Source organism: Cavia porcellus, unplaced genomic scaffold (assembly GCF_034190915.1).
Source record: "Cavia porcellus strain 051 isolate PalLab524CR breed Dunkin Hartley unplaced genomic scaffold, mCavPor4.1 scaffold_24, whole genome shotgun sequence".
Taxonomy (NCBI): Eukaryota; Metazoa; Chordata; class Mammalia; order Rodentia; family Caviidae; genus Cavia; species Cavia porcellus.
Genome location: NW_026947507.1, coordinates 14,514,226 through 14,532,620, shown reverse-complemented (window position 1 = coordinate 14,532,620; position 18,395 = coordinate 14,514,226). Strand labels below are relative to the sequence as shown.

General features: G+C 43.8%; 1 protein-coding gene across 21 annotated transcripts in view; it reads left to right on the top strand.

Moving 5' to 3' along the window:
- Tenm3 (teneurin transmembrane protein 3) overlaps positions 1-9,908 on the top strand; it is a 2,467,413-nt gene extending 2,457,505 nt beyond the window's left edge. For all 21 annotated transcript variants that reach the window (XM_063234704.1, XM_063234707.1, XM_063234699.1 and 18 more), the window contains 3 exons: positions 1,728-3,339; positions 6,835-6,965; positions 8,954-9,908. In XM_063234704.1, coding sequence (XP_063090774.1) covers positions 1,728-3,339; positions 6,835-6,965; positions 8,954-9,709 — 2,499 coding nt within the window. In that variant the 3' untranslated portion in view covers positions 9,710-9,908. The remainder of the gene's footprint in view (positions 1-1,727; positions 3,340-6,834; positions 6,966-8,953) is intronic.
- Positions 9,909-18,395: the final 8,487 nt, after the last annotated feature.

The following is an 18,395-nucleotide window of genomic DNA, read 5'->3' as shown; positions in this document are numbered from 1 at the left end:
ATCTGTGGAGAACAGAAAAGCAGAAAAGTGAGTCCTTTCTCATCGTCTCTCCCAAATTTCCATTTCCTTGCCAGAATAGTGACACAAAGCCAAACTTGTTCATCTTAAATAATATTTTACCACCCTCAAATATGAGGCTAAATGACTATAAAACTAGGCATCAGTTCCTGTAACTTGCACTATTACAAGCCTTCTTTGGAAAAATACAAACTGTTAAAACTCTCAGGACATTTAGTATACAACTCATGTAATTCAGGTTTCCATCAATGGAACAAAATGCATAAATTGAGCAATCTGAGGATTTGCTTTGGCTCACAGTTTCAGAGGTTTCATTCTGTAGTTGCTTAGCTTCTGGGTTTTGGGGCCATGGTGACTCAGAACAGCACGACCAGGAGCACGCAGTACAGCTAAGCTGGTACAGCAGGAAGCACAGGGTGAGGAAGGAGCGGAGCCCTGTGTTCCCTCTAAAGTCAAGCCCCCAGTGACCTGCCTTCCTTCAACAGACCACCTCCTGAAGGTTCCTCCACATTCCATAGCGCCACAGGCTGGTGACCAACATGGCAACACGTGGCCTTAGGAGGACATTTAAAATCCAAATCGTAACAACCTACATACAGAAATTGCCCCTAGAGTAGGCCACAGAAGTTGTTCTGGAGCCCAAGTCATGAAAACCGATGAAGAAAGTGGGAAATGAAAATGATATGCCTTGGACATAAAATTTTACATTTCTATGGTGGAACAATGGGTGCCTCCCACCCTAAACACCCTTCCTGTTCTGCCATCTTTCCATTTGATATCATGGGTTGCAATAAGCTTTGTCATAGAGAACTACCCAGCCCTGTAGCGTTGTTGAGGTTCACTTGACCAGCCTCAGGGTTCACCTTTTCTCTAGTTGGCCCATTCGTCTTTCTGCAGTTACTTGCATACCTATGCAGAGCTTACTTTTATTTGTATATTAATTCACTTTATAATTTAGCACCAAAGCATATCTGGTCCAGAAACCATGATGATAGCATTTGAGGTACAAATCAGATTAGGTACTGACAAAATATCAAAATGTAGATTTTATTGTCAATACAGATAGCTTATAGGAATCACATCTGAATCTTTATTTCTATTAAGGGCATTTATAACTCATTCATCATGTGATTAACTGAGCAGTGTTTGTTGACACTGATGCTTTATGTTGTATACATTATCCATTTTGAGCTAATTTTATGTCTCTTCTTCATAAAATAATATTTTGAATGTTTTGCTCCTCCCCCAAACACACTGGAAATTAAAACATGATTTGAGTGGCTCTTCAATCAAATGAGGGGGAAAAACCACCTTACTATGTAATTGCTAATTATGGATAGGATTACATTCCCCATGCTATTTTCTCCTTGAAATATTGTCTTTAAAGCAGCTTTATTCATGTCTGTATTATGATTTAGCCAAATCCATTGACAATCTGCTGGTTGGCTATGAATGCATAGAAAAAGAATGGTACAATCATGACAAGTAGCACATTATGAATCTTGAACCACTAATTGCACTACCCTTTACAATTAAGCATCCAAGCAAAGCAGGCAGGGAATCGTTAACAACATGTAAGGTCAAGGATAACTCAATTAAAATGAAAATCATTTTCTCAGGCGGAATGTTTCTGTATATTCATGGTCACTAAATCCTCTTTCACTTCCCTGTTCATAAACACTAGGTAACAGTTTGTTCTTTCTTTACAGTCCATGGTTCTTCTGCTTCATAGCCAGCGGCAGTACATCTTTGAATATGATATGTGGGACCGCCTGTCTGCCATCACCATGCCCAGTGTGGCTCGCCACACTATGCAAACCATCCGGTCCATTGGATACTATCGCAACATATACAACCCCCCAGAAAGCAATGCCTCGATCATCACAGACTACAATGAGGAGGGGCTGCTTTTACAAACAGCTTTCCTGGGTACAAGTCGGAGGGTCCTATTCAAGTATAGAAGGCAGACCAGGCTCTCAGAAATTTTATACGACAGCACCAGAGTCAGTTTTACCTATGATGAAACAGCAGGAGTCTTAAAAACAGTAAACCTCCAGAGCGATGGTTTTATTTGCACCATTAGATACAGGCAAATTGGACCCCTGATTGACAGACAGATTTTCCGCTTTAGTGAAGATGGAATGGTAAATGCAAGATTTGACTATAGCTATGACAACAGCTTTCGAGTGACCAGCATGCAGGGTGTCATCAATGAAACGCCACTGCCCATTGATCTCTATCAGTTTGATGATATTTCTGGCAAAGTTGAACAGTTTGGAAAATTTGGAGTTATATATTATGATATTAACCAAATCATTTCCACAGCTGTGATGACTTACACAAAGCACTTTGATGCTCATGGCCGCATCAAAGAAATTCAGTATGAGATATTCCGGTCACTCATGTACTGGATTACAATTCAATATGATAACATGGGTCGGGTAACCAAGAGAGAGATTAAAATAGGCCCATTTGCCAACACTACCAAATATGCTTATGAATATGACGTTGATGGACAGCTGCAAACAGTTTACCTAAATGAAAAGATTATGTGGCGTTACAACTATGATCTGAACGGAAACCTTCATTTACTGAACCCAAGCAACAGTGCACGTTTGACACCCCTCCGGTATGACCTTCGAGACAGAATCACTCGACTAGGCGATGTCCAGTATCGGTTGGATGAAGATGGTTTCCTGCGTCAAAGAGGCACAGAAATCTTTGAGTATAGCTCCAAGGGACTTCTAACTCGAGTTTACAGTAAAGGCAGTGGCTGGACAGTGATCTATCGTTATGATGGTCTGGGAAGGCGAGTTTCTAGCAAAACCAGTCTGGGACAGCACCTGCAGTTTTTTTATGCTGACCTCACCTATCCCACTAGGATTACTCATGTCTACAACCATTCAAGTTCAGAAATTACCTCCCTTTATTATGATCTCCAAGGACACCTTTTTGCCATGGAAATCAGCAGTGGGGATGAATTCTACATTGCATCAGACAACACAGGGACACCACTGGCTGTTTTCAGTAGCAATGGGCTTATGCTAAAACAGATTCAGTACACTGCCTATGGTGAAATCTATTTTGACTCCAATATTGACTTTCAACTGGTAATTGGATTTCACGGTGGCTTGTATGACCCACTCACTAAATTAATCCACTTTGGAGAAAGGGATTATGACATTTTGGCAGGACGATGGACAACACCTGACATAGAAATCTGGAAAAGAATTGGGAAAGACCCAGCCCCATTTAATCTGTATATGTTTAGGAATAACAACCCTGCAAGCAAAATCCACGATGTGAAAGATTACATCACAGGTAAGCATATTTTTCCTTTTACAATTGCTAAATTCCTGTAACCATTAAATTAATATACTACCTGGAATCAACCTTTTAAATACATTTATTCCTTTTTGGATCTTAGAGAAGTACAAAGGAAAAATGAAACACAGCTGCTTTCCATTATGCCTGCCAACGCCCAAGGCAACAAGTTTCTTGCCACAAAATGGAATCTAATCATTAAGGGAAGAGACATGGGGGATCATCCTGGTAGAGTTCCTGGGTTCAAGCCCCAGCGCACGGGGAAAAACTGATGAGAAACAGCTTCTAAAAAGGGAAGATTTATTTCGGTTCACGGTTTTAGAGCTTCCAGTCTATGTGAAGTGGTCTCATCAATTTGGGCCTCAGTAAAGGCAGCACGTCTTGGAAAACCTCTCACTTCATCAAAAGCAAAAGCTGAAAAAGAAAAGACCAGGGTCCCATAGTTCCCTTCCAGGCCATACACTATGTGACCTGTGGACCTCTCACAAGGACCTACCTCTCAAATGGTCCCAACTCCTGCACTCTGAGTACCAAGCCTTAACATAGGGACACCTAAACTATGGCAGTTGCCTCTACTAGAAAACGCAAACAATGCCTGCCTGTGTCATAAATGTAAGAAATTTTGATCCACGTCTAGGGGCACACATGTAATCCCACTACTCTGGACCCTGAGGTAGGAAGATCACAAGTCAAGGCCATCCTGGACAACTTAGCAAGACCCTGTCTCAAAATAAAATTTTATTAGTCCTGGAGATGTAGCTCAGATGTAGGGCACTTGCCTCATATGCACAAACTCTAGGTTCAGTCTCCAGGACTGAATATATGAAATACTATCAAATATACTTGCCACTTTATGCAGCAGCTCTGAAAGTTTTCTTTCATGAATGCCTTTTATAAGGTATAATCAAAAATATGATAAGTTGCTGCCAAGTGCTATCCAACAACAAGGCAGAATCATAGAAGCATTACAGTGTATCCTCACCCACATTACTCAGCAGATCTAGCACCCTGCAACGTCTGACATCTCCCCAAAGTAAAAGTGACCATGAAAAGTAAACACTTTGAATCAGTTCAGGTTATCAAGGCAGCCACAACAGCACAGCTGAACGTGTTCACTCAGGACCTCCAGAGCTGCTTCAGACAGTGGCAGGAATAGGACAAGTGCGTCTAAAACAAGAGGGAGGATTTTGAGGGGGATTAGTGGCAATGTATCTTTTATTATGACATGTTTTAAGCATTCAAGTTTTTCTATCACACCTGTATAATTCTGCATTACATGGTAACTCCATTACAAATGTGTAATGCAGGGTCTCAGCATGTATACAAACTTCTAATGGAGACAATCAATTTAAAATACAACACTGTAAGGTATATCTCATTCCTGGGAGATGTTTAATCCACTCTTCCTCACCACCACCTCAGAACAATACAGCTGTTTCTCCCAGAGTTTTTTAGCAAGTGATCCTGCTTGTGTTCTCACTGTATCTTCTCACACCATGCTCACACCAATTGTGTGCAGCTCTGCATGGGGACACTGCGAAAGGCACACTAATTTTACCACCAATATGGAGCAATTTTCAGGCTATACATTTCACATCATTCCAAGTTCAGTGCATGTTATTCTTAGTTTTGCAAGATTAAAACATCAGTTCCCACCCTTTGCCACCACAAAACCAAGAAAAACGGAGACAAGGTCCTTCCAAACAGCTACCGTTCACTTCAGGTCCTCTGCTTCAACTTCTGGATCATCCCTGACAGCCTTCCAGTCTTTATTTACACGATACCATGAACCTTTCTGCCATATTTGTGCTTCCTGAGGAACAGCTTTTTCTCAGTTTTTGTTTGACTTTCCTTTGCTTTGAGTTCTCCCGTTTCCTTTTGACTTGTGTGTACTTCAGCTTCCTCTTCTCTGCCTCAGTATTTGAGACACACTGAGCTGTCTCTTCTCTCAAGCTCTCAGGACAGCTCTCCAAATGTTGCCTCCTTTTCACCGAACATCTGTTTCCCACCCTCCCAGGCTGCCAAAAGCTGTCGTGGTCTCTTCCATGTAAACGAACTGCAAGTCCCTTCTTTCTGCACCATGATTCAGCCACAGGGTATTTTTATTCAGGGTGTTTCAGTACACATTCACATTCAAATCCCATTATTTTGGGGGGTACTTTTCAATACTGGAGACCCTGTTTTTCTCTTAAGCAAAGAACAAGAGAAGTTTTGCCTTTGTTACTCCAACATTTGGGAGAAACAATTTTCCCCACAAAATAAGACTCCCTTGTAATCTTATACACACTGTCCCCCAAAATGTACCACTTCCATGCTATGTGAAAATGTGGGGATTTATCACTCAGCACAACCACTGCCACAACTACAACGGAGAGAATACCACTGGGTTGGTAGCCATATGATGCCTGAACAAAGGACCCGCCAGCCTGGCAAGGAGGTGAGGGTTGGTGCCCTAGAGAAGGAAATGGGAAGCGAGCGGCTCTCCATCATTCTGACAAGCAGTTTACCACGGGTTATTTAAAGGGTGTTGACAGAGACTGACTGAAAGGCTGGAAAGCCCACAGCTCCTGAATTCATCCTCTCCTAGCAACGTAGACTGCAGGGAATGCCATAGCAGCATTTTCTGAAAAACATCAAAAGAGAGATGGAACAGCATAAAATATATTAGGTGAAATGCAATTTCAAATTTTCCAGCAATGTGCTTAATATATAAAATAATCTACACCCAACTGTACTCATAAACCTGCAAGCCTGCTGAGTAGTTCTGTAACATTATAACCTCCAGAATAGAATAAAAGCCTTATTCTGAGCTTAATGGCTTTTGGAGTCACATGACAATATTTTAAAATACCATTTTAAAGGTTTCCAGGTTCTCGCCCCAAAAAGTTTGCCTCCACCTGTGCACAGCGAGCTTTTGAAGTGGTACCTGATGGTAATCAGAACTGCTGCATCCTTAGCCAGTGTTGCCAGCTTTTTTAGCATTCATCTTTGATTAAAAGTCAACTGTTCATTTTAATACTCTCAATTTAGGGTTTTTATTAATAGAAAATGCGTTGTGGAAGTCCACATATCCTTAGGCAATCACTTTTGAAAGCTAATAACATACAACTTCTATTTAAGACCAGCCTTTACTGACTACAAAACAAATTTCATTTATTTTCTACAACTATGTCTTTTTCATGCTGCCGTGCATGTTATTACCCTTTTTATCGCTACCATTGGCCCAGGATGCAATTTCACACTTGTGACAGTTCACCCCATCCAACTGAGTATCTATTACTCTGCATTTTCCATCGTATTTGCCATAGTGCTGCTGCTGAGGTTATTGTCTTCGTGTATCTAAAAATAGCAGATTTGAAATGGTAGGAGGAAGGCAAAAGTGTTCATTTTCAGATTATTTGTGAAATTGGGCTTTTTGTGAGGTAAGAATTTAAATTTATGAAAGCATAAAATAATCTCTATAACCTTTCCTTTTGAACATTCCTCTCCTAGATGTTAACAGCTGGCTGGTGACATTTGGCTTCCATCTGCACAATGCTATTCCTGGATTCCCTGTTCCTAAATTTGATTTAACAGAACCTTCCTACGAACTTGTGAAGAGTCAGCAGTGGGATGATGTACCGGTAAGAAACCAAATGCAAAAGTTTGAAAAGGTGGGAAATGGCTTACTCGTGTCATATTTACCCTTATTTAATCAAATACCTTTGTGAACATTGTACCAAAAATATTTTTTTACCCTTTTGGAAAGGAAAATTGACACTTCCTCTGCATTTCAATTCAACAAACCAGGGGCCTGTTAAATAGGCCTAAATCTGTTTTTAGTGACGGTAATAAAAACACAGAAAGACATTATCAAAAGGTAATAAAATGAAGAAGCTCATTTCTGAGTGCTGAGTTTCTACAGAGAACCCCATGAAAGCACATTTATGGCACCTGGGACCTGCAGGCAAAGGTACAGTACACAGGAGGACAGGAGATACATATTACAAGTTAACAGCCCACAAACAATGCCACAGAGTTCTCCCTCCCTAAAATACTAGCACTGTTTCGTGGGGGAAAAAAATAAAAATAAAATGTCCTCCAATAAGGCTCTATATACAGCTAGACATTCGTAAATTTTCCTGGAAATAACAGATCAGGAGGACTGCATCTGCTGAGAGAAATAAGAAATAGAATGGAAAATTACAAAATCGAAGTGCCATGTGAGAATGCAGCACTTTAAATCCCATCATTTAGAGCTCAGAAGAGAATGCACAACAAAACATCAGGATTTCTAGGTTACCACAAGGATGATTAGAGATTAAATTCTGGGTTACCCCATAGTGATAAGGAGAGTACAGTTTTTCAGAAAGATGAATTCCTACCCTCCCTCTAGCAGCTGTCCTATACTTTCAGTGAATGCAAAGAGAAAGCCAATTATGATTAAAATACACAAGGCCACAGTGCCCATACCTCTGTTGGTATACATTTCATACTCAACATAAAAGCAATGTTTTTCAGATGTCACCTTTACATTTCAAAAGCAAACACCATCAAATTTCTAGGGTCTGGGAGCTATTTTAACATTTATAACTTCAAATCTATCTACAATGATAAATGCCATGAAGACATACTGAAGTTTCGTGGTGCATTCGAACATGAATGCCCCAATTGTGTGTGACTTTCCACCATGCCTGAAAACACTTAACTCTAACTGTACAAATGGACATGCCAACTTTTTTTCCTGAGCAGCCTTTTAATATGGTTCATGTTCTCTGTCAAAAGAAGTGCACAGTAAAGATAGCTTGGGGAATCAAAGGCAAAGACGTGGAGGCTGCCCCAAGTGCAAAAAGTTTCTTTCTTGCTGGAGATGAAACAGATGTTTCCACCTGGGAAACACTAGCCAGATGAACATCTGGGAGGATAAGAAATGGCTGAGTTAAGGTACCCCAATTTTAAACATTTGCCAATGAAGTCTCTACGTCTGCAGTAAATAATAGTTTTTCTAAATTAATAAATACTCTCCTCCAGCTGCCCCCACTGTCCCTTACCCATGTACATTTCAGTTCTGCACTTGCACTGGTGGTTTTCAGCTAAAATCCGTGTTCACAAGAAGGCAGAGATGACTTAAATTAGAACACAGGCACTTCAAAGCACATGAAGTGGGTCCCAGAGACCAACCCCAAGCACACCCAGGCTTCCCAATTCTGTTTGGTGCTTTCTCTTTGACCTTCCATGGAGAAAGCTGCTGGGGTGGAGGGTTTCCCACAAGTGGGGCGGGGTGTAAAAATGAAAATTAAAGACATGATGATTTTGCCCGTGTTGGAAACTTAAAAAAAAAAAAAAAAAAAAAAAGTTTTCAGCAACAGTAATGGAGTTCCCTCTCTTAGCATTTCAAAATCCATTTGGATCATCTTGAGGGAAGGAGATCTCCAATGCACCCCGCTCCCCGCCCCACCAGGCAGTGTAGACATTTTCATCTCATAAGAATCACGTGAGGTTTTAATAAACATCCTGGCGTTCTCCACCCAGCCCGGTCTTTGGCCACAGAGGAAGCCACCAGGAAGCCTTGCTGCCAGGCAACCTGATGCTACTACATCTGTCCTCTCAACTACCCTGTTTCTCTTTTCAGCCTATTTTTGGAGTTCAGCAGCAGGTGGCACGGCAAGCCAAGGCCTTCCTGTCCCTGGGGAAGATGGCTGAGGTGCAGGTGAGCAGGCGCAAGACCGGCGGCGAGCAGTCGTGGCTGTGGTTCGCCACGGTCAAGTCGCTGATCGGCAAGGGCGTCATGCTGGCCGTCAGCCAGGGCCGCGTGCAGACCAACGTGCTCAACATCGCCAACGAGGACTGCATCAAGGTGGCGGCGGTGCTCAACAACGCCTTCTACCTGGAGAACCTGCACTTCACCATCGAGGGCAAGGACACGCACTACTTCATCAAGACCACCACCCCCGAGAGCGACCTGGGGACCCTGCGGCTGACGAGTGGCCGCAAGGCGCTGGAGAACGGCATCAACGTGACGGTGTCTCAGTCCACCACCGTGGTGAACGGCAGGACTCGCAGGTTCGCCGACGTGGAGATGCAGTTCGGCGCGCTGGCGCTGCACGTGCGCTACGGCATGACGCTGGACGAGGAGAAGGCGCGCATCCTGGAGCAGGCGCGGCAGCGCGCGCTCGCCCGGGCCTGGGCGCGCGAGCAGCAGCGCGTGCGCGACGGCGAGGAGGGCGCGCGCCTGTGGACGGAGGGCGAGAAGCGCCAGCTGCTGAGCGCCGGCAAGGTGCAGGGCTACGACGGGTACTATGTACTCTCGGTGGAGCAGTATCCCGAGCTGGCCGACAGCGCCAACAACATCCAGTTCCTCCGACAAAGCGAGATCGGCAAGAGGTAACCCCCGGGCCACCAGGCTGCGGAGAGGCGGCCGCGCCACCCTCTTTGGCAAGACCACCGAACTGGTTTGCTGCGTTTCTCTTGAGCCTAAACCACATCCCCCTGCTCAGATTTTTCTGTAGCACAATCCGAATCGGACTCTCCGACACAGAAGAGCCTTCCGGGAGAACGATACTGCTATTAAAAGACACACACACACACACACACACACGGACAACTTTTTTCTGAATGACCTTAAAGGTGATCGGCTTTAAAGAATATGTTTACATATGCATATCGCTGCACTCAGTTGGACTGAAAGTATTGAAAGAAAAAAAATGGTAAACAAAGGCCTAAACATTTTGCTATGGGCCCTCTGTTTGAGGCACTGTATTTAACTAAGGTTTAAAAGAAAAATGCATACAGTGTTTCCAAATATTAGCGAATTGTCAACTTTTGCTTACAAGAAGTAGTCTCTGCATAGGATGTGATATATATCTCTGTTCATTTTAAAATGTGGGACAAAATTACTGTTTATAGACAACCGCTTTCCCTGTGCTGCTTTGTAAAAGGACATTGGCACAAGTGACTTCTGCTCCACCGGGGATTTAATAATGGATTTTACAATGCTAAAGTGGTTTGCCTTGGGGAAAAAACTGGCAAATAGAATTCTTGTCACTGATAAGCAAAGGAAACCCTGATTTTTTTGTAAATTATGTGAGACAAGTTGTTTATGGATTTTTATATGAATTACAATTTACTGTACATCAAATATTAGTCTCAGAGGAGTTAATTTATGTAAAGTGTTTAAAAAGTTTATACTTAAAAATAAAATGATAAAAACATGTGAACTGTGTGATTTTTTTAAAGGATTGCACCTTTTGTTATCTGTTATAGCTGTACAGTATAAATTACTATATTGTAGAGATATAACATCTTATGCCTATAATGTCCAGAAGTGTTAATATTTTTGTATTAGGTTGAAAATGTGCGACTTTCTATCACTTAGATGGACAGGACAGTGCAATCCAAGTGGGTGGCTAATCAGACAACTGCTCTTTCTCTCCCTTCTCGCCTTCATCAAGCCAGTGTCCTCAGCCATTATCAACTAGGAGGCACGGTAGAAAATCAGAAAATCGAGGCTGGTGGAATGTAACGGAGGATAGTAAACACAGGCCCACAGGGAGGAGGGAGGAGGGCTGCTCTGGCCCTCTCTCAGCCTAAACGTCAATGGGGAGTTGCTATAATTAACCACAGGGTTTTACTGTTGTATTACTGGTCCTCGATGCTCCATTTCATGATGGAGGAGACAGACCGCATCAAATGCTCGGAAACGTTTGTGGGGAAGACAGGATCTGATGTCCTTGTGACCATAAACGTGTCATTCGATCTAGGAAAGATAGCAAAAACCCAGCAGTGGTGAATGAGCTAGCGGGAACCAGTCAGGGTCACTGCTGGTCTGGGATTTGGACCCTCAGGTCCGCAAGAGGGACCAAAAAAGGGAGCCAGAAGCTCCTATTAGCCTGCACGACCCAGCTATCTTGGGGGCCGGTTTGAATGGCAGCCTCTGGGGTGGCAGACCCAGCGGGAGGCGACCCGACAGCCGCACCCTGCACACCAGCGCGGAGCCATCTGCACTTCTGTGCCGGCCCGGCCGCTGGGACAAATTTGTTTCGTGAGCACTAAATTCAGCCACAAAAATATTTTTAGAAAATATTTCTCAGTTCATTGAGCTATAGTACACACTGTTTTCCTCTATGTATAATGGTGATAAAAAATATAGCAAGTGAACATGTCATAAATATAAAGGTTCAAGTGATGTATTGAAAATAATTTTCTAACTGCTTTGTATGTATCACATACTCTAAATTGCACAGTAGGCGTGTTTATTAAACAGATTGGCTGGGAAAGTTTCAAAATAGCTACTGAATTTACAGTATCAGTGCTATTACTGTCTTTGTGTATTTGGTAGAGCATACCGAAGTAATTAATCTTCTAATGAATGCTGATATTTTATTAGAATGAAAGCACAGATTAGCGTTAATATTTTTTATCCTGGAAATCCTCTGACAAGTATTATGGATCCCAAATTTAGAAAACTATGAGATTTCAAACATCATAAACATGGTTCTGTTTTAACATTTTATTTTTTAACTGTTAACTTAGGTATTTGCAGTTCTGTTTGATGGAACTTCTGCAGGACTGTATTTAGCATGCTGTAAGTACTTTTGGGTGAAATAGGCTCTGAGTCTAAATTCTCAGAAATGTCTCCGATGTATTGACCATGAAAAGCTTGTACCACATCACAAAGGAAAAGAAATCATAGGTCTTAACCTCTTCTCTACATGACTGGTCTTTACACTGGCACCGATAAATGACAGATTTGGAGATTCTCCTGGTGCTTATTTTAGATGAAGTCAAATCAACCCAATTAGTGTCTTGTTAGTAGGTATAATGAGCCTATTTCTTTCTAAAAAGGCTTGTGATCTGGACATGCTTTTACAAAAAATAGTGACCTTGGGGAATATGTAAACAAAAGATCTTTTTCTAAGAGTTGGGGGGTGGGGGTCTGTATAATGAAAAGAATTAGCTTACAAAAAAAAAGAAATTGATATTCAAAATATTTTAGGCAAAGCCAGTCAAAATGCTTTCATGATATTTTGAGATGTAAATTTTGTCTGATTTGTATTGTTCTTTTCATTTGCCTTCTTAACTTTATATGTGACCGGAATTTTCCATACCTTGATGACTATAGATTGCATCTAGGCATTCCAATAAAAGCCAACCCAACGTGTGTGTGTTTATATATTCTTTCAAACTTGGGTTAGCAAATATCGCATGTGTGTTTAACATGGAATATGCAAAAGGACGCAATTGTTGGGGTACTGATTCATCTGCAGCTTAGTTGGTAATATCTTCTTTAAACTGTTTTGTCCACTGGCCAGAATGCCAACTCAGAATGCCAATGCTTCACAGAGGATTCTCCCATGGCCTATTTTAGAAAAACATTAACTACACCCCTATAAAGCCAAATGCTAACTGTGAGGAATAACAAAAGAAAAAGAGAAAGAAAGAAAATGCCCATTACTACTGGAGAGCAGACCTCATTCTTGTGATCCTGGCAAGAAGTGTGCTTAATTAAAACACTTGATTAGAATAATCAGTTTGGGTCTGATAGGCTAGCAGCCTCCTGGAGATGTCTAAATCTACATATAGACCGGCTGATTAGGGCAAGCTTCGCTCAGCAGTTCCAGGCAGGCATGCGAGGGCTTTGATTTTAGCCTGAAAGGCAGACTTCATCACACTTGCTTTGTAGTGACAACTTCAAATTGATAACACGTGGATCCAGCGGGAATCAGGTCACTCCACTTGGCAAGCTGGTCTAGTTTTTTTCTCCTCGAATTAGAGTTTAACATGGTCTAAACAGGAAATCTGGGAAAATAGGCGAATTACTACCCTGGCTCTCTGTGCTGCTGTTTGCTAATGTCTGAAGAAATGCGAAGAAAAGCAGTGTGGGTAAAAACTGTGTCTTAGAAAATAAATGTCTGGGTATGTGATGTGCTGCTGCCACAGCCTCTGACACTTGCTTTAGTCTGTTTACATTCATCACAAACTACCAAATCGTTGCATGAGATTTAACCACCAAACCTGAGTACAATACCTGAAACAAGCACCTCAAGCTGGGACCGGTCCTCTAGCACTTCGGGAGATGAGAATTGTGCCTTTGTTGAACTCCCTAGCCACGGGCACTGATATCCTCACTCACTACCTTTCTTTCTCCCTGGCCCACTTCCAAATGCAGCTCTTTCTTCACCTGCTGAAAAGTAAATGAGCTGTCTGAAGTGCTTTTGGAAGGAGAAACCCAAAAGAGGAAGCAGGGAGGCCCTGCACCACACAGGTTGTCTGTCCTGTCAGGCAAAACCACCCGGAGAGGACTCACAGCAGCTCACTTACTGTAATACAGAGGAACAAGGACAAGGACCCATCCAACAGCTACCCAGCTCCCACCTCCAGGCTGCGTGAGCTCCAGTGGAGAGTACAACATAGCAAGATCTCAGCCTCCCCTCCGGAGTCAGCCTGATTTTACCCCCACTTTGCTGCAGGGAAGTGATCTGAGTCCAGCAGCCCAGGTCACAATATGCATCAAATGCTAGAAGATTTAGAAGGAAGGGGCAGAGAAAGTTGAGGAAGTTGTCCAGTCTACAGAAAGGAGCAGGTACTTCCTGCCAGCTAGTGGTCTGTATAATCACAGAGCTGTCTAGTAGGCAGGTTTAGAGATAGTGCTTGCCACCCCTCTTTGCCCAGAGCCTCATCTTTCCAAAGCTGCTATAACAGTCATAACATGTATTTTTCTGCATATAAAAATGTCCCAAACTCAATAACCAGGTACTCAGATGTACCTTAATCTCTCCTCTGCCTGCCAATATGTCTAGCTCTCATCCACCTCATTGTAAAGTCTTCTGTGCAAAGTTAGATAGCCCATCATTTCTAAAGACAGAAGCTATTCATTTGGTTTTGGCCATCTACCAAACCCACGGGAAAAAAAAAAAAGACTATTACTTGTAAGTCATTGTTACCCATTTTAACCACAACATTAAACCAGGGTATAAAACAGCTACTGATAAGCCAAAAGAATTTTCTCCTTCCCAATTTAAGCCACATAATGAATATCCTTTCTAGCTAGAATTCTCAATTGCTATTCACCACCTAGACAAGCAATAGTCTCTTGATGTCAGTTAATTACTAATAACTTTAGGTAAATTGAGTAAACCTTTTCATTTATGAACTGACTTAAAATTCTGTCACGGAGGAATATAGGATTCCTAGTGCCCTGTGTATAGAGAATTTACTATCAACTGATTCTAAGCCTAAAGTAACATCATTATTCAGTTTAGAGTTAATGGGTTCCACAAAGCAAATTTAATAAATCCTTCTGGGACCTAAGCTGAGGAAAATTAAAATTAGAAGTATAAATTGTGACTTCTAAGGCAAGACTGGTTTGGTTGCAGTCTTCCTGCTTATAGGGTAAATTGTGAACTGGGTTTTAGCAAGCCATAGCCACAGGCCTTCAGCCTGCATTAGGAAGGGAAATCACATCCTTTTTACACCTGTGCAGAGATTTCCTGACTCCTGTCCACAATGGCTATTTCTGCTCGACATAACTCACTGCATAGAACAGACAGAATTAACAAGTGGTCTACTGGGTTAAAAGGAATTTAAAATTTTCACAAGTTAACTTTATCAGTGTGAGGGAAGCATAAATGCCCAAAGAGTTTGAATGACAAGGTCTTTGACATGACAGAAAGCTTTACAATGGAACTGCTCAGAGGAAGTCTGAAGAAGGGCTCAGCCGTTCTCCTCTAACTAGGGTTCTTAACACACGACAATCAATGACGTTATACCCCAAAGATGCTGCCTTATCCCACAAAGTTCCTCCAGGAAGTAACACTGGGAAGATTCTGATCTACCTATTCTAGGGGATATTCCTTGAACATCCCCAGGATTCCTGTCTCTACACACGAGAAGTCCTTTCTCTCCTGCTGTCTTATTCTGTCCCCTCTCTTTTCTCTCCATCCCTCTCACTTTCTCCCTTTACCTCCCCTTTTTCTGGATTTATGCTGGGGGAAGTATGTAACTGATGAGACTGTATCTAACTGCTTTCCAAGAATTAGAAGGAAAGCCATCTCCCCCCGGTACATCAGATGAACTTTAACTGCTCAGACTACCATGGGGAGCTAAAATCTTTCATCCATCTTCAGTCTACTGACAAAAGGTTATAAACCAGCAGATTTTTAAATCACTTCACTACAGCTATGACATTATTTCCAAGGCCAGGCTGGGGCTTTATGATTCAGTCTCAAGCACCGACAAGTGACTCAGTATAACACAGAGAAGATACAGAGAGGACGGGAGGGGCAGCAATGGCCTGAGCTGGTGGAATGGAACACCAAGAGAAGCAGCAGATGGGAGGCAGCCAAAGGAAGGGAAACCTTTCCATAAGCCTGTCCTCCATCCCTCTTGCCTTTCCCCTTCAAGTCCCTGCACGCTGGCTTCTGCCGCAGTGCGGGGCCTTCGCAGCACCTGGAAACACAGAAACGGGAGGGGAAGCAGGGCAACCAGGGTCCCCCAGGCTCGCTGTGACCTGCCTTCGGGTTAGGGTTGCAGCGAGGCCCTTTCAGGAAGGGATGCAGCGCCCCCTAGTGACGCGCGTCTTCGGGGTGAGCAAACCCTGGCCAGAGACCGCCGCCAGCTCCCCCCTGTGCAGATCTCTCCACCGCTAGGGCTACTTGGGGCATCTTCTAGCTCCCCATCTTCGCTCTGCCCACAGAGCTTCACACATAAAGCGATTAATTCTGCTTCATGCACCACCTCACTGAGGCCTGGTCCTTGAAAATATCGCTCCCGTAAGATTTCCCTTCACGTCAAGCAGAAACTTTTGTCAAGCAGTGTTCCTCTCGCTTGGCAGATCAAACTGAGGCCCTTCCTCCCAGGAGTTGTCCGCGGGCTATCTCAGTTTTGCAGCCCCCCGAAAACGGTGATTTCTGAACTACCACATTGTTTCCCTTTTACTTTTCATGTTAACAGTCCTGTTGCTGGAAAGCATTTCCCAAAAGACCAGATCATTTAAATTCAGAGTGGCATTTTTATTTCTGAGGGCGCTAAGTTCTCACGGAAAGCGCTGGCCGGACAGCATGGAAAGGAACTCTCCTGACTTCCCCAGGCCCCGGGCCCCTCCGCGTGGCCTTCCCACCACCACGACATCTAATCCCCTCCCTCTGCCCCTGGGGAGGAAGATTGGGCTTTCAACCTTTTGCTTTTGGATTGTCACCCAGAGAAGCTAAAGGATGCTAATTTTAAGTGGCAGCCTGTGCTGGTGTCACTTCAGAAATCATCCCTGACTAGAGCCTACTGGTGCTTTGGGAGAACTGCAAGGACCCAACAAACAGCCCCCTTTTCCTATCTGTGGTCTCACTGAGATATGGAAGGACCCCAAAGATGGTGGGCGGAAGTTAAAATATCACCTAAGAGAAAGAGCAGCGGGGCATGCAGAGTCTTGTGCAAACCGAAGTGGCCCATTGCCTGGATGCCGAGACTAGCAGGATCAGTCCTTGGTCCAGGCAGGTCCCTGGTGCCGGACAGTGAGCAAGAGCACCCACCCCACAAGGCCTCCACTATGAGCCACTTCATCCTCCCCAGTTCCCCACTAAGACGATGCTCATGCTCCCCAGGGCTGGCGTTATGGGGAAACACAAGTCTGTGTAAGACCTCACATGTACACAAACCCACACACTCACATGGTCACTGGGGAACCAAGAAGGAGAGACTTTGGGTTTATCTTTATGCTGTTGATGGCTGGCTGTCTTTGTCCCGTTGGCCAAGTGACAAGTTGTTCTCCCGACAACACTGTGCACCTCCCTCCTGCTCAGACAGGCCTGGTTTCTTTGGGCGCTGCTTGGAAAACTCATCCTAACACAGAAATTCTTGGGTCATAAGGGCAGACTGGTGGAGATTCTGCTCCCAGAGCCCATCACCACCACCACATGTGAATGACCCAGGGACTCCCTGCCAGTTGAGGAGGAGAGGGAGGGGAAGGGAGTTCGGGACTCTGAAAACAAGGATTCCTCAGTTACTTCCTTCTTGCTAAGCTGTGGGTGGCAGCTGTGCCTGCTTCATGCAAACCAAGGGGACCCAGGACCAGCCTTGCCACACTGGGCTCTGTTCCCAGCCTGACCTTAGTGCTTAGTTGGTCAAACTTAGCAATTCCCTGGAGAGGCAGCAGAGCTAGATGGGGCCGAGAGCAGTAGAGACCTACTTTAAGTCCCAGCCCTGCTGACCAAAGGCAGCTATTGCTGCCTCTGTGCCTCAGTTTCCTCTGTCTTTAAAACCCCTTCCTAGGGGCTGGGGATTTAGCTCAGCGGCATTGCAAGCAGGCAGTCATGAGTTCGATCCCTGGTACCAATAAAAGGAAAAAGACAAAAAAAAATTTAAAAAAAAAATAAAACCCCTTCCTTCTGGGCACATTACCTGTGTGATACGTTGGGGAAGGGGCAGAAAAGGCTAGAACAAAGAATTTACAGTGATTTTTAAGGCTTAGATGCAGAAGTCTCAGTATCTTCTCCACGGCCTTGCTGCCCCATGCAGTGGTCACTAAGCCTAGTGAGAGGTGTCCCCTAAAAAGAGGGAAAGTGGTGGTCTCTCTGAAGATCCCTCAGTGGGACTGGGGCTCCCTGCACCTCTTTATCAAAGCTCCCCTTTTGCCTGCAGGAAAGCCCTTTGGATGACACCCTCTTCCACCCAGCTCTCTGGTCACTGCTTTAGGATGATGTGAACAGTTGATGATTGTTGAATCATATATAGAAGAATGTTCATCTCCAAAAGACTGCCCACCTCCAGCTCCCTGGGGCTTCCCAGGCTCAGCAAGGGAAACTGACGACTGAGTGAGGAATGTGGGCAAAGGACAGATCTTTGGGGCCATGCCTGACAGAGGACCATTATGTCCCCTCCTTCTACTGTCCTTGAAAGTCAGAAATATACTGCATCAAAAGGTCTCCCCCCTGGGCCCTCGCTCACCCATTGGGATGTTCCCCGTACTCCTCACAGCACCCCCGAGAGTAAAATCCTGATGTGACAGTCCAGAGCTGAGGGGTCATGAAGAGATTATAATCCTTCCTCATCGGCTATGACTGCTCTGGTTGTGGTGTCCCAAC